This window comes from Xenopus laevis, chromosome 1S, assembly GCF_017654675.1.
Source record: "Xenopus laevis strain J_2021 chromosome 1S, Xenopus_laevis_v10.1, whole genome shotgun sequence".
In the NCBI taxonomy this organism is placed as follows: Eukaryota; Metazoa; Chordata; class Amphibia; order Anura; family Pipidae; genus Xenopus; species Xenopus laevis.
The window spans coordinates 29,503,262-29,519,022 of NC_054372.1; the positions used below are offsets into that span (position 1 = coordinate 29,503,262).

The following is a 15,761-nucleotide window of genomic DNA, read 5'->3' on the forward strand; positions in this document are numbered from 1 at the left end:
CGATTGGTCTCTGTGGGCACTGCCATAGGTGCAGATTTGCCCAGGGTATTATAAGAGTAAATAGAGACAAAGTAACTGTCATTGTGCCTTTAGTAAGATTATTATGTTACAATCACATTTACTGTTCCGTGAATTTAAAGGAGAATTCAACCCGTAATGAAATCTTCTTTAAACAGCAGTTTTATTCCCTTAGTAGTAGAGAAAAGTATTCAGCTTTCCTAATTGTATTCAGGGGAAAAGAGAGAGAGAGAGGGATGAAATTTATTTGTATAAAAAGGTTTTATTTTTGGTACCATTCCATTTCTGAAGGATTCTCATTTGGGTTTGCGCTGTTCAAATGCCTTAGGGGTGTGTGTGTGTGTCAGGTGCATTCTCCTGATGAATGAGATGAATTAATATTTCTACAAAACAAAGCCCCCCACCACAACCTTGGAGGGAAGCAGATAAACAGAGGGCAGGAGGGCAGCACCATGAAGGGTTGATGGTTTACTTCATTCCTGCCCACATTTTATTTACGTTACAGGTATATGAGATCTGTTATCAGGAAACCAGTTATCCAGATTAAAGGAAAGGTTGTCTCCCATAGACTCCATTTTATATCCAAATAATCCCGATTTTAAAAAATGATTTCCTTGTCTCTGCAATCATAAAGCATTACCTTGTACTTGATCCCAACTAAGATACAATTAATCCTTATTGGAAGCAAAATTAGCCTATTGGGTTTATTTTAAGTTTAAATAATTTTCCAGTAGACTTAAAGTACGGTGATCCAAATTATGGAAAGATCCTTTATTTGGAAAATCTCAGGTCCTGAGCATTCTGGATAACAGGTCCCATACCTGTATGTTGGGCATTTGGAGTTGGCTGATGCCGGCTGCTTCGCTGGACTTAGCATCGGTTCCCAGATGCATCTCAAAGGGTTAGTGTCCCTTTAATCAGTTTAAACAAATGTATAAACATGAAGAACGATGACTTCGTAGCAGAGGTGGGCAACGTCTGTGTTGGGATTGGGATTTAAAAGGGTGGTTCACCTTTAAGTTAACTTTAAGGGGCAAATTTACTTATGGTCAAAGGATTTACCGCAATTCGTTCGATCGAACAATTAAATCCATCGAATAGTTCGATTCGAAGGATTTAAATCCATCGATCAAACGATTTTTCTTCGACCTAAAAAACATTGGAAAGCCTATGGGGACCTTCCCCATAGGCTAACATTGCACTTCGGTAGGTTTTAGGTGGCGAAGTAGGGGGTCAAAGTTTCTTTTAAAGAGACAGTACTTCGATTATCGAATAGTCGAACGATTTTTAGTTCGAGTCGTAGTCGATGGTCGAAGTAGCCAAAAAAAACATTCAAAAGATTTTTTTTATTTTATTCCTTCACTCGAACTAAATGGGCCCCTTAGTGTGTTATAGAATGGCTAATTCTAAGCAACTTTTCTACTGGACTTCATTTTTTTTTTTTTTATAGTTTTTGAATAATTTGCTCTCTTCTTTAGACCGTTTCCAGCTTTGAAATGGGGGTCTGTGACCCCCCATCTAAAAAACAAATGTTCTGTAAGGCTACACATGTATTGTTTAGGGATGCACCGAAGGCATTATTTTGCGAAAGATTCGGCCGAATCCAAATTTGCATATGCAAATTAAGAGTGGGAAGGAGAAAAAAAAATTTCTTTCGTTTTGTGAAAAAAAAGTCACACGATTCCCCTCCCTGCCCCTAATTTGCATATGCAAATTAGGATTCGGTTTGGCCGGGCAGAAGGATTCTGTAGAAAAAGGCCGAATCCTGGATTCAGTGCATCCCCAGTATTGTTATTGCTACTTTTTATTACTCATCTTCCTATTCAGGCCTCTCCTATTCATATTCCAGTCTCTTATTCAAATCAATGCATGGTTACTAGAGTAATAACGACCCTAGCAACTGGAGTGCTAAAATTGCAAACTGGAGAGCTGGTGATTAAAAAGTTAAATAACTCAAAAGTCACAAATAATAAAAAATGAAAACCAACTGCAAATTGTCTCAGAATATCACTCTCTACATCATACTAACAGTTATCTTAAAGGTGAACAACCCCTTTATAGAACAGCAGGTGTTGCACAATATCGTCACTATTTAACTCCTGGTCAGGGTGAGAGATCCCTTCGCTTTATCCCCATCATTTTCCTTCTTCTGTTCTCAGTGTTTATGATGGCACTTTCTTTCAGTGTATGAATGTACAGTAGCTGAAATGGCTTTAACTGTCGGTAATGTCATGTCACAAAGTCTGTGGCAGGTCTCGTAACCCAAACAAACCTTTATTATGTGGGATTTCAGTAAATGCTTCCTGCTGATTTGCTTCTATGGGTTACTAGAGCTGGACGTGTTTACATTTCCCCCAAAGTGTTGCAATAATACGGTTTCAGAATGAATTATGTCTTATACCGTGCAATTCCAAAGGCTCTTGTTAATTGAAGAAAGAACCTCTTTGAGGGGAGGGAAATGGCTGTAAATTATTAAAAGTATTTTTCAGTGAGCTGTGGTGCATTTGTCATTTGTAAGAGACGTGGGATATTGTCACTTATGTGTAGCACACAGGGAAGAGTTGCTATTGATGCAAACTGAGGGCCTACAGAAGTTCTTGGTTTACTGATGAGATTACACACTGGCTGATACCGGGTCATATATTCCAATCAAAATACCAAAAAGGGGGGCTGTGGGTGCTACTGATGTGCGGGTTCAGGCCGACCTCACACTCCTCTTTGCGGGTGGTACTTCTGACTTCTTCTTTTATAGACGCTGCTCCTGCTCGCTCCACCCCTTTTGTGCAGGTGCGGGCGGGCGTGGGTGGAATTAGGGTGTGCTTCAGGCAGGTGCAGGTCGAGAAAAACTCGACCCTCACATCACTAGTGGGTGCACTCCAAGGCTAAGTAAATACATGTTTAACTACAATGGAAATGCCAGTGATTTGACCAATTAATCAATGCACATTCCCTGGGCCCCTGTCACATAAGCAATTCAGTATAAATACAAGTGCGTGTGTTTACAAAAGTTACAAAGTTATGATCATAAAGTTGATAAGCCACGTCAAGGTAAACCGTATACGGTGGTCCCTAACTGTTTACCTCTGGTCATAGTATGAAAAGTCTTTTACTTCTCTGTATAGTAACATTACTTGGAGTAAGTGTCTCCTGAACCTTGGTTTCAGTCCGAGGGCTAGATCCTCCCCCTCCCCTAGATTTTGCGGCTTTTAAAGGAGAAGGAAAGTCAAAAAAATACTTTTTTTTTTACTTTCTTTAAAGGACCAGTAACATCAAAAAAAAATGTTTAAAAATTCGTTAGTGCACAACGAAAAATAAACACCAAGACAAATAAAAGCCGAACTTTAACCCGCTTCCCCTTGGCTGTAGCTCCCACTTACCTGCGCTCCTCATTGTGCAGCTCCGAGTCCCTCTGTTCAGCCTTGGTGCAGTTCTGCTTAGTGGGGTCGCCGGCAGCGGCTACAGGAACAGCCCGGGCAGAACGTTCCCGGCGGGGTCGGTGGCGCGTGGTTTATACAGTGCACAATGAGGAGCGCAGGTAAGTGGGAGCTACAGCCAAGGGGAAGCGGGTTAAAGCTCGGCTCCTAGGAGTTAATGCACAGTGTCAAATGGGATTCAGCGTTAGAGGTAGTAATGTAGGAGCCGGTGTGAGCGGAGGCAGGGGACGGAGCTCTATACACATACTGGTAAGTCTTTGCCGGTATTGCTCCCATCCCAGCAGCTCCACGTATCTTTTACTGACAGCAACGAGCAGGCAACTTAGCTCAGTCTGGGGACTTTGGCAGCCTGTTTTGTATTTCTCTCTGCGGGGAACCTCAATGCGACTAATTGTCCTAGAAGCCCAGGTCTGCAGGGGGCAAAAGAAGCAGACAATCAAATACACAGTGCTAGGATTGTTTGCCGTTCTCCCGTGCTCTGCATTGTATGAAGCGATGGGAAGGATTTTACACTGGACTGTCTGCTTCTTAGAGCTCCGTCCCTGCCTCCGCTCACACCGACTCCTAAATCACTAACCACTCGGTGCCCTGCGGCTGCTGCTGTCTTTGCCTCATCTCTATCTCTGAGTAGGGGAGGAGGGAAGACAGAGAGGAAGGTGAGGAGAGCGAAGGAGGGAAGCCGATCCATGGGGAAGGAGAGACACAGCTGTTGCTGGACGCCGGGAGGAGGAAGATGCCTGTCAGTGAATAGCCAGGAAGGAGAAATCGATTGCTGCAGTGTGGATGGTCGCCTTTTCGCCGTTTCTGAAGAGGACAGGAAGTGGATTTTCTGTAAGTTATTTCTTAATAAAGGCTTTGCTTTTTAAAAGTTTTATTTGTCTTGGTGTTTATTTTTCGTTGTGCACTAACGAATTTTTAAACATTTTTATTTGATGTTACTGGTCCTTTAATGAAAAAGAAACCTATCTCCAATATACTTTAATTAAAAAAAATGTGTACTGTTTTTATAAGAAACCTGACTATATGCAGTGAAATTCTCCCTTCATTTACTGCTGTGGATAGGAATTGTTAGACAGTCCCTAACTGCTGAGCAGGGAAACAATCATACTTATGAACAGCAGGGGGAGCCTCCGCCTTACTAACCAACCATGCAGAACTCAAGCAGCTTTATGACGATCCCTAAGCAGCCCAGACCACACTGCACATGTGCAGGGTCAGGCAAAGATGTTTAACAAAGTTACAAGATGACAGCCCCCTGTGGCCAACTTTAAAAGCATAAATCATTTGTTTGATTAGGCTTGTGGTGCAGTAAGTTCATGTTTATATTTAGTATACAAAATACAGCATTTCTAGCCTTATTCTATTTTAGACTTTTCTTGTCCTTTAAGAGCAAGAGACTGCCCAAAGCTAGCCTTGGAGTGCACACACAATGCTTCTCTTTTGTATATTATAATCGGACTGGATTTAATAATATACATACTCACAGCAAGGCCAGTCTATGGATACAAGTCGGATCATCTGCAGTTTGTGTGATATTGGACTAATGTGATCTTTCAGGCTTCGGGCCAAATGATTGGATTACAACAACAATACCAGCCGATAGGATGAGGACCGGATCAACTAGACAATGCAGTCCTCGATCTGGTGGGAAAATCAAACCTGCCCGATCAAGATCTGCCCAATTTTTCAGCTAATGTGGTTACAGGAGGGCCCTATACACTGGCAGATAAGCTGTTAAATTTAGTCTAAAGAACCTGATTCGTAATCTTAAATTTGTGTATAGCTGCCTTCAGTGTAAATGTATGCCAGCTGCTATACCACAAGAGGCAGATATGCTGGTACTAAAAAGCCAGGTAGAATTTTACATTGTGAATGGGACTAGACAGTCACGTTATCTCCAGTCTGTGCCCTTGGTTTCCATTAGCCACATCACTAGACACAGTCAATTATAGATCTAGATCAGTGATCCCCAACCAGTAGCTTGTGAGTAACATGTTGCTCTCCAACCCCTTGGATGTTGTTCCCAGTGGCCTCAAAGCAGGTGATTATTTTTGAATTCCAGGCTTGGAGAGAAACAGCCTCAATGTAGGTTGACAATCCACATAGGGGCTACCAAATGGCCAATCACAGCCCTTATTTGGCACCCCAAGAACATTTTTCATGCTAGTGTTGATCTCCAACTCCTTTTACTTCTGAATGTTGCTCACGGGTTCAAAAGGTTGGGGATCCCTGTTCTAGATCCATTTGGAATTAGTCAGCGTATTCATTTGTTTTAGTAGATTTTGATTTGTCTCGGCAAATCAGTTCCTAATAATTCTTTTGTAGCTGATACGCCCTGAAGGATCTGATTTGCCGGAAGTGTCCCCATGTGCAAAAAGTCCTGTAGGTCAGACAAATTGGAGGCAGTGTGTAGCCTTCAGTCTTCATATTAATAGGGAGGAGATTAAATGGAAACTAAAGTCTAAAATAGAATAATGCAAGAAATGCTGTATTTTGTATACTAAACATAAACTTAGTGCACCACAAGCCTAATCAAACAAATGATTTATGCTTTCAAAGTTGGCTGCAGGGGGTCATCATCTTGTAACTTTGTTAAACATCTTTGCAAGACTAAGACTGTGCACATGCTCAGTGTGGTCTGGGCTGCTTAGGGATCATCATAAATGATCAAAACATCACAAGCCAAATAATAATACAACAAGACTGATTAATAATCCGAATAGTCAGTTTGCACTGGGTCCTGTGTTGTCATGTAATCTAATGTGGATTTTATAGATTTTGTATTGTTTAATACAAACTTTCTCCAACTCTGCAGAACCAGTGGCTGCAGCAAAATAATCCTCCAAATAGTATAATAAACCTGGCTCCATGATCTTTGTCCCTGCTGCTGGAGCTGGAAACATTAAAGAGCATGTAAAGGCAAAAATAAAATATTTACTTTATTAACTGAAAAAGAAATCTCCCCAATATACTTCAATAAAAAAAAACTGTACAGTTTTTATAAGAAACCTGACTGTATGCTGTGAAATTCCTCCTACATTTATTTGAATCTTCAACAAAGTTCTATGAACTCAAGTACATTACTAAGTACACATTTGCTCCTGACCAATTACTTGCAATATTTATATACATTTAAGCTCTACTTGCAGTTCATTTTTTATTTTATTTATTTATATTTTTTCATTTTGCAATGCTCAGGCTTGAAATTGAAACCTGTTTGCTATGGATCAATTACTTAGGAAGAATGGGGAAGCATTTTGGAGGTCAGAATGGAAGAGGGTCTGAAAAAAATTGAACCGGTAAAATTGAACCCCCACCATTGATCTGTTTTTGGTTGCTGGGGCCATAGGCAGCCCAATAAGATTTTAAGGAAGGCTGCTAATTCTAAAAAAAACCTACAAAAGAATAAAAAGAGGAACAGTTGCTTAGAATTAGGGATAAAAATGTCTTTATTTGCATGTATGCTATTCTTTCCTCCCCAACAAAGAAGTATATTCAGGCTCTTGTGAGGAGTGTCATATCCTGCTGCTGACAAAACATTATATGTGCCACTACCCTAAAGCATTGGACACCCGAAGGCAAATGTCTTTGGGGCAGATTTACTAAAGGGCGAAGTGACCGTCGTTAGAGAAAATCCACCAGAAATTCCATCCGCAGGGACATCGCCAATTCACAGGCACAGACGACAATTCACTAGCGAAAGAGACCATCGCTAGGTTTCGTTCGCACTCTATCGCCAGGCGACTTTTCACTCGTTGCTCCGCAAATTCAGTAAAGTGCGGATTTTACTGAACGTTACCTCTTTCGCCTGAGTTGACTTCGCCACCTCAGACCAGGCGAAATAGTAAAATGAAGCTAGATCTTCCTCAGTCTTAGGTCACTTACATCATATCCTGTCTGCTGGAAATGCATTAAAGTTGTAAAAACGCTGGCGACTTTTCCTTTTTTCCCCAGACATTTGAGGGCCATGGAACATTCATTTTACAGTGGGCTCATGTCTAGCGCATTATATGATCTCTTGTCTTTATTCAGGTTCCTTGGACATTTGTAATAATAAGAGGCCACTTCAAGCATTTGCACCATCTCTAATAAAGACGTCCATGCAACTTTTATGTACCCGCCCTATTCAAATTGACCTAAGCGTAAGATCACTAGCGACTTTTCACTAAGCATAAACGAACGCTAGCGAATCTTCGCTATGAAATGCTCGCACTGAAAAAGTATCGGTAGCGAAAAGTCGTCCAACATTCCACGCCCAGGACGCAACTTTGCATTTTAGTGAAATAGCATAGTGGTTGCGCCTGACGAAGTGGTTTGAAGCGGTCGCTGGCAATAATTCACCCTTTAGTAAATCTGCCCCTTTGTGCTTACAGATGAGGTTTTGATGCAGCTCAGATTTGCATATGAAAATCAGTTTGGACCCCGTCTAGTATTCAGCCAAATCCAAAATACACCCCAGGATCTGGTGCATCAGTCCATCTAGAACAGTGATCCCCAACCAGTGACTCAAGAACAATATGTTCTCACCAACCTCTAGGAAGTTGCTCCAAGTGGCCTCATAGCAGGTGCTTTGGTTTGAATTCCTGGTTTTAAACCAAGTTTTGGTTGCATAAAAATAGATAGGGCCAAACCGAGCCTCCGGTAGGCTGTCAGTCCACATAGGGGCTACTAAATGGCCAATCACGGTCCTTATTTGACACCCTAGGAACTTATTTTAATGTTTGGGTTTCTCCCCAACTCTTTTTACATTTAAACGTGGCTCACAATTAAAAAAGGTTGGGGACCCCCATATAGAACATACTATCCGTTACTATAAAAGTGAACATACCCCTTTGAAAAAAAAAAAAAAACACAACACTGCTTCCTGAAATTTTTATTACAAACCAGTTTCCAGACCTGCGAGTCATATTATACTCCAACTAAATATCGTCGTCTATCCATGAAAATATTAGCCTGTGTGGACATGAAACTTCTTAGAAATGCCAAGACTTTTAATGCTGTTCAGCAAAGTGCCAGTTCATTAAAACAAGATTATCTTTAGCGAGAATTTAGAAAGCATTTAATGAGGCCGTAGCACAGGACATGCCTTGGTTGTTGTATGTACAAGTCAATTGACTTTCTCTATCCATAAATGATTTGCCAATCAGTGTCAAAAATGTCACTATCCCAAACTTGCTGTACTTTTAAATGAACGTTTAGTGTGGCGTACATGGTGCTATTCTGAGATAATTTGCAAGTGCTCTTCGTTTTTCAGTTTTTGAATTTGTTATATTTTTCCACCCCTTCAAAGGACATGTAAACCCCCTCCACAAAAATGTAATCAGTGAACTGCCTCTTTGAAATCCTTAGATAACTGGCACTCTGGTTGTTAAAAGGTTAACAGTAAAGCTGCAGCATCCCCTTAATCACTTCGAAATCCTTCTCCTCCTCTAACCCTACAGCCCCCTCCCTCAGGAATTTGCTTTGGCTGTTGACTTATAAGCATGCTCAGTTCTTTCTCAGCTCAGATCACTAAACACACCCTCCAGTCTAACAGCCAATGGAGAGATAGCATTGCTGGTTCCCATAGAAACTCAGATCCTATTATTTTCTCCTAACCCCCTCTACTGAGCTCAGATTAACCATTACAGTGCTCAACCCCAGCAGAACCCTTTATCAGAGTATGTTGTGCCTGTGTAAAGCTGCATTGCATAAACTTTACAGCATACATGTCTCAATGTTACTGATGATGTGTCAGAGGGAAAATGGCCGTCGGATGAAAGCGGTTTGTTTTAGGAAAATGTGATGGTGCTGGCAAATGGAGGGGGTATATGCAGTACAAATTATGTGGCTTGGGTGGGGAAGATATGCCCTACTTTTATACATGGTAGGAAAATGTAGGCTTTACATGTCCTTTAAGCTGTTAGCTGACTCCTCCCATGGCCGGTGATCCCATGGAATGCAAAGGTTTCAATCATTTCATGGATTGGGATGAACCCATTGGATATCCATCTAGAATAAATAACGGATATGGGCAAATGCAATTACAGTACTGGGATAAAGCAGATTTCTTGAGATTGGATTCTTTTGTTGGATCTTTAAAATAAATACGATGAAATAAAAGTGGTTTGTGGAAGAGATTTTATTGAACATCCACTACAGTTTGGGTGCATTTTATAGCAATGACAGTTCCTCTTCAATAAGCACTTCATTAGTACTGAGGTGTAAAGCTCAATGAGTAGCCCAACAACAGGGAGCCCCAGCGGCGCTGCAGGACTCCAGCAAACTTGTGAGGATTCACTGCAAAAGGAGACACTTTGTGAGAGCAAATCACTTTCCTTTCCACCGATCCGACAACACGTACATATGGTAAAAATACACTATATATATATATATATTTGTATATCATTTTGTAAAAAACACTCCTAGAACGGAACTTCCAATAAGTAGTTTTTTTTTTAGCTTAACATTTTGGACATAAATAGACAAAGCTTTGAGAGGTAAGAGTTTCTTTTTCTTTAAAACCATCTGCAGAAAAGTGCAAATGCCAACATATAAAACAACGGGGATCAAATAAGGATGGATAGATGAACGACCATCATCTCCCACACTTTGAACTTATTCAGAAATGAACCAATAATTCCCCCCCACAACATGATTCCATCAACCAATGAAAGAACACACAGAAACAGCAACAAAACTGTAAACAAAGTATTTAAAAAAAAGAAGTTGGGGGGGGGGGGTGTTTCAGAAACCGGGTGATTAATAGAAACATTAACGCCTACAGCCATGCATCATATAAAATTCATTTTCCTTATATTATCCATATATTTATATATTTACAGAATATTTTACACCGGCTGTACAATATATTCATTTATATTGATTTCCAACATCCTCAAAATAGTGTTACGTCATTAAAAAAAAAAATAGTGATATTCTGTCTCGTTTCTGAAACCAAATTTCCACAGTCTGCGGGGGAAAACCAAGTTGACATGATATTTACTTCATCCAGTTCTGAAGATGCCTGCAATGGTTTGAGAATTAAAGGGCCCATAGGCACAGTCAGCAACAACATTTACACAGTGATGGGGAAACACAGTAATGGGTTGTTCACCTTTAAATTAACTATTAATATGTCATTGTGGACAGTAGTGATGTGAGGGTCAGGCTTTTCGTGCCCGAGCCCGACTTCCAGGTTCGTCTTATAGACCTGTCAATGACGTCACAAAAGGGCGAGAGGCTCGCGTCTATAGAAGCTCAACTGGGAAGTCAGAAGCCGGCATTTGTAAGGTCGCGGGAGGGGAGAGCAGTCTGTGTTCCGGGAAAGGAACGTGCGAGGTCGGCCCGAACCCGCCTGTCCCGGGTAAACCTGCAGCCCCCGCGGGTATCAGGCCTGCTGAATGGAGGGACAGCTTTATATCCCTCAGCAAAGGGGCAAAAATCTAACCGGTACTCAAACAATATCAGCATTTTCTGGGCTGCCCTAGTGGTTGTTGAAGGCATCTCCAGTACCAGACTGTGTAGAGCATCGCAGGTCTAGTTCTGCATGTAACAAGTGTGTAGTGCAGAAGAGCATCGCATGTGCAACGTTCCTGCTGGGGCTGATCTCAGCAAGCTCTGCTGCCTCGTACCAAACATTCATTGTGCTGTATCCATAGTGATTATAAACTCCATAGGGACGTCCCAGTTTCCGACAGCAGCATAACGGGACTCATAGTGGCACTACTGTTGCTGCACCTTGGAAGGGTCACTCATATTGTCAGTCCTGTGATGGGATAAGTGCTGCTGCTGTGATGATGGGGCAAAAGTGTTCTGTTGCACAGGGAAAGGGGAAAGGATGAGCTGTGTGGACTGGTTTCCATGAACCAACCTAGAGGTCTGTAAAAAAACAAACAAAAATGAAACAAAAGTTATACCATTCTCCAGATTTGTTTTACATTCAGTTCAAACTGAATCTGGATCCTAATTTGCCTATGCAAATTAGGGTCAGGAAAAAAAAAAAAAAAGTGTATGCCTTTTTTTTTTACTTCCTTGTTTTGTGACAAAGCCACACGATTTCCCTTCCTTCCCCTTACTTGTATATGCAAATTAGGATTTGGCTCGTTTTGTGCAGATTGGTTCACCATGAATTACAGATGGTTTGAAAAGCACTGCGAATCTTGACAGCGCTATATAAATAAATGATGATGATGATGATGATGCACTGAATCCACTACTTTCAATCGGCCGAATCCTTCTCGAAAGATTTGGCTGAATACCGAATTGGAATTTGGATATGCTAATTAGGGGTGGGAAAACATTTTTTACTTCCTTGTTTTGTGACAAAGTTAAGCGATTTCCCTACCAGCCAATAATTGACATATGCAAATTTGTATTCGGATTCGAATCCTGCCAGAGTCCTGAACTGAATCCTGGATTCAGTGCATCCCTACTTTGAATCAAGCTGCAAAGTGATGTTGTTAACCCCGAGAGAGAGAGAGAGAGAGAGAGAGAGAGAGAGAGAGAGAGAGAGAGAGAGAGAGAGAGAGAGAGAGAGAGAGAGAGAGAGAGAGAGAGAGAGAGAGAGAGAGAGAGAGACAGAGACAGACACAGAGAGAGACAGACAGAGAGAGAGAGAGACAGACAGAGAGACAGACAGAGAGAACTGGTTCCGGCAGCAAGAAAGTGGGTCAAGGCAAGATTAAGGAAGCCCAGTGTATATGCCATTATATTACTTTTAGGCACCAAATAACTCAACCTTGTTCTGATACTATTACAAAGGAATAAGACCACAAGACACAAGGCAAACTAACTACTGACGGTCCAAAAAATAGTACTAATTTACATTTGACCTGCAACTTTAATATACATGGATTATTGAAAAAAAATGAATAAGGGACACAAAGCATCCAAAATTGGGTCAGCAATGTTTAGGCCTATAATAAATATAAAAGGCAGCAGCACACTTTACCTGCAAAAACTGCTGTGGCTGTTGGGCTAATTGTGCTTGCACAGGCTGCTGTACTGTAGGCACTGTCTGTTGCTCTTGCTGATTGTGTTGCTGCTGCTGCTGACTGATGGAGAAGGTCTGGGGTTGCTGCTGTGTAGCAAATGTAGGGTAGGCAGTAACCACTGGGCCCATAAACATTGTGCTTGGGACCATAACTGCTCCACAAGCCACAGGAGTGGTCACCAGCTTAGTGACAATTTGCTGAGCTTGAGAAAACCTGAATAAAAAGAGAAAATAAGTATTGCAGAATAAAGTATCAGTAATAACTGTTAAATGACTAAGAATTTTAGAACCACAATAAAGATCAAACCAATTGCAATCCTTTACATTAAAAGAGTTTAAGGTACACGAACGCTCTTTACCTTTTCCCTAGTATACGAGGCTTTGCACAGGAACCAGATAATCAAATAAAGACATCCCTATAAAAACAAGCATTGTAGAGTCTTTATTCCATGATCCAGAACTGACCTTATCTGCCCGTCCTGAGGAAATGTAGTGACAGAGGCTCCCTGGTTGCTCTGCTGGATGTTGGAAGGCATCTGTAGCATATTAGTAGAGGGAGGCTGGGAGATCACCATAGTGTTGTACAAAGGACTAGTGAGAGAGCTCGATGTCTGGCCAGACAGGGACGTCTGCTGGTTGTGGCCTCCGTGAAGGTTCTGCTGGCCTTGCTAAAAGGGAACGTTTTTTCAACATATTTCCATGATAAACTATTACATCTTACACAGAAACTTCTAAATTAAAATTATACTTCCAAATTTATATTTCCTTCACACCAAATTCAAAGGCTGAAAAACGAATGGTGGCCATAGACACAAAGATCCGCTCGTTTGGCAACATCGCCAAACGGGCGGATCTTTCCCCGATATGCCATTAACGAGCATGGCTATATCGGGGGTAATCTGATTGTTCGGCCGAACGACCCGATTACGATGCGCAATGGGCTCCGGTGTCTATGGCCACCTTAAGGCAATTTCACTTTTTCCCCATCATGTCCCTACCGACTTTTTTTTTTTTTTTAAAGGTTATGTTTTATTTGTTTTAATAAACATTACAACAAAAAACATTGATACATCAATAAATATGTGCACATTTAAACACGTGTCCCTGGTATTTACTGAATTCCTTTCAAATGTTTCCAATTATTTGGAGTACAAATTGGTCTTAGAGGTCACAGAAAAAGTTATCACTTAGTTGCGTGCCCGGGCCCATTTCCCACCTTCTCAAATGTATTTGATGTCCCTCTTGCTTTATCAGGGGTATCGTAGAGTCAACTCATTTTATCCAGGAGTCCCATGTGGGAGGATGTCGCCACCTACTTTTAACTTTTTAGCAGTAGCATCGGGGGCCCACTGTGGCTTTTTTAGGTGGATATTTCCTGCATAATGCTGCAACTGTTCTATGGGTCTGCTGGTCAGGAGAATGCAAGGAATCAAGAGGGTTTGTTACACCTGAACATTGTTGTATCAGTCATAGATTGATGAATTTCTAATGCGGAAAACTAGCCTTCTCCATCTCACTGACATTAAAGGGATTCTGTCATGTATTTTATGGTGTAGCTTTTATTTCTAAAGGACATTGTTTGCACTGCTAATAATTCACTCTACCATATAAAATTTAAATTCCTGAACCAACGAGTATATCATTTTTTTTTATTTGTAATATTGGTGTGTAGGTGCATCTCAGGTCATTTTGCCTGCTCATGTGCTTTCAGAAAGAGCCAGCACTTCATGACGGAACTGCTTTCAGGCAGACTGTTGTTCCTCCTACTCAATGTAACGGGAGAAGTCGCAGTGGGGACTTGGATTTTTACTATTGAATGTTGTTCTTATGTCTACCAGGGAGCTGCTATCTGGTTACCTTCCCATTGTTCTATTAGTGCAGAATTCTGCTGTAGTGGCACTATTAACGGATGCCTTTTGGAAAAAAAACAAGTTTTCCCGTAATAGTAAGACTAACTTGACATTCTACCCAAATTATACCCTAACTGTACTTCACTTATAAGATGTGTAAGACTGTCCCACAATGAAAGTCATTTATAAGGAGCCACAATGCTTTGAAGGAACCCATCCAATCTAACAGCTTCCAGATGGAATACTTATGGGCATTTTATGCAATTATACACTACAGGTATGGGACCTGTTATCCAGAATGCTCGGGACCTGGGGCTTTCCAGGTCCCAATTTATCACACCTCGACCATGGAAACAGTCCTAATTCAAATATTCGCCACCTAAAACCTGCAGAGATCACCCTGCCTGGCCTTTAGTCTGAGCCACCCCTTGTCTGCTTTAGGGGGATGGAGCTATGACAAGTCCCAGCATTTTGAAGCACTGATTAAAACATTCCCACTACCTGGCTTGTATTCTGTAACTGTTGTTGCTGCATTATGTGCGGAGCTCCCACGTGCCCAGTGTTCATGCCACCTTGCAGTTGGTTAGTTTGAACCACTTGGCCTTGCATGGCGAGCTGCGGTAACTGCTGTATGTTTGGGCTATTTCCCGAAGAGACTTGCACCGGCCCAAAATTAAGCCCTGGTCCTGGTTGCGGTAGGAACATCTTGGAAAAAGCAAATAGACAAGATAACAGGCTAGCAGACAGATTATAGAATTACAGACTAGTGCTACACAAATTTGATCTACGGTATAAAGAAAGCAGAGCATTGACACAAATATACATTGATTTAGAAAATATTTTAACACTATACACAAATACATAGGAAGTAAGAGAAACAATGGCTGAAACAATAGCAGAAAGCACAGGAGTCAATAGTATGTGTGTGTGTGTGTGTGACAGTGAAAGTGCTTCTTACCTGGATTCCCTGTCCATGGACCATGTGCAACTGCTCCTGAATCTTACGCAGCTCCTCCTGCTGCCGCTGGATATTTTCCTCAATGATCCGAGTTCTCTGCTCCAGCTGGTCCTTCAGGTGCTTCATAGCCCCAAACTGAGCTGTGAACTGAAACATGGGCTGAAGACAAATGAAGGGAACAGCATTAGCCAATGGTTTCAGTCACAATCTGCCAGATTTGAGATGCTGAACTGGTGTCCGTGGGAGAACAGTGAAGTAGCCGCCTCTCTTTGATCATGCGCTAATGTGTATACAAAGACTGTGCATTCAGTAGTTGTGGAACAAATCCAGGGCAGCAACTTGTCTGCAAAGTTCTTTATTGGGATAATGAGTTACACAACATGTTTCGGGCCCACGCCCTTTATCAAGTGTAAAAAGGAACAACCAAAAACAATCATTTATAATCTCATGTGACTACCAGCAGTGCAGTATGGGTAAAAGTTTTCCATTAACTATTTAGTGTTATACATCTTAAAGTGCATTGTGCA

At 41.4% G+C, this 15,761-nt stretch overlaps 1 protein-coding gene across 2 annotated transcripts in view; it reads right to left on the reverse strand.

Moving 5' to 3' along the window:
• Positions 1-9,555: 9,555 nt before the first annotated feature.
• Positions 9,556-15,761, reverse strand: part of clock.S (clock circadian regulator S homeolog) — a 55,948-nt gene continuing 49,742 nt past the window's right edge. For both annotated transcript variants that reach the window (XM_018243150.2, XM_018243149.2), the window contains 5 exons: positions 15,235-15,393; positions 14,778-14,981; positions 12,892-13,094; positions 12,385-12,640; positions 9,556-11,312 (listed from right to left, as the gene is read on the reverse strand). In XM_018243150.2, the coding sequence (XP_018098639.1) occupies positions 11,157-11,312; positions 12,385-12,640; positions 12,892-13,094; positions 14,778-14,981; positions 15,235-15,393 (978 nt within the window). In that variant the 3' untranslated portion in view covers positions 9,556-11,156. The remainder of the gene's footprint in view (positions 11,313-12,384; positions 12,641-12,891; positions 13,095-14,777; positions 14,982-15,234; positions 15,394-15,761) is intronic.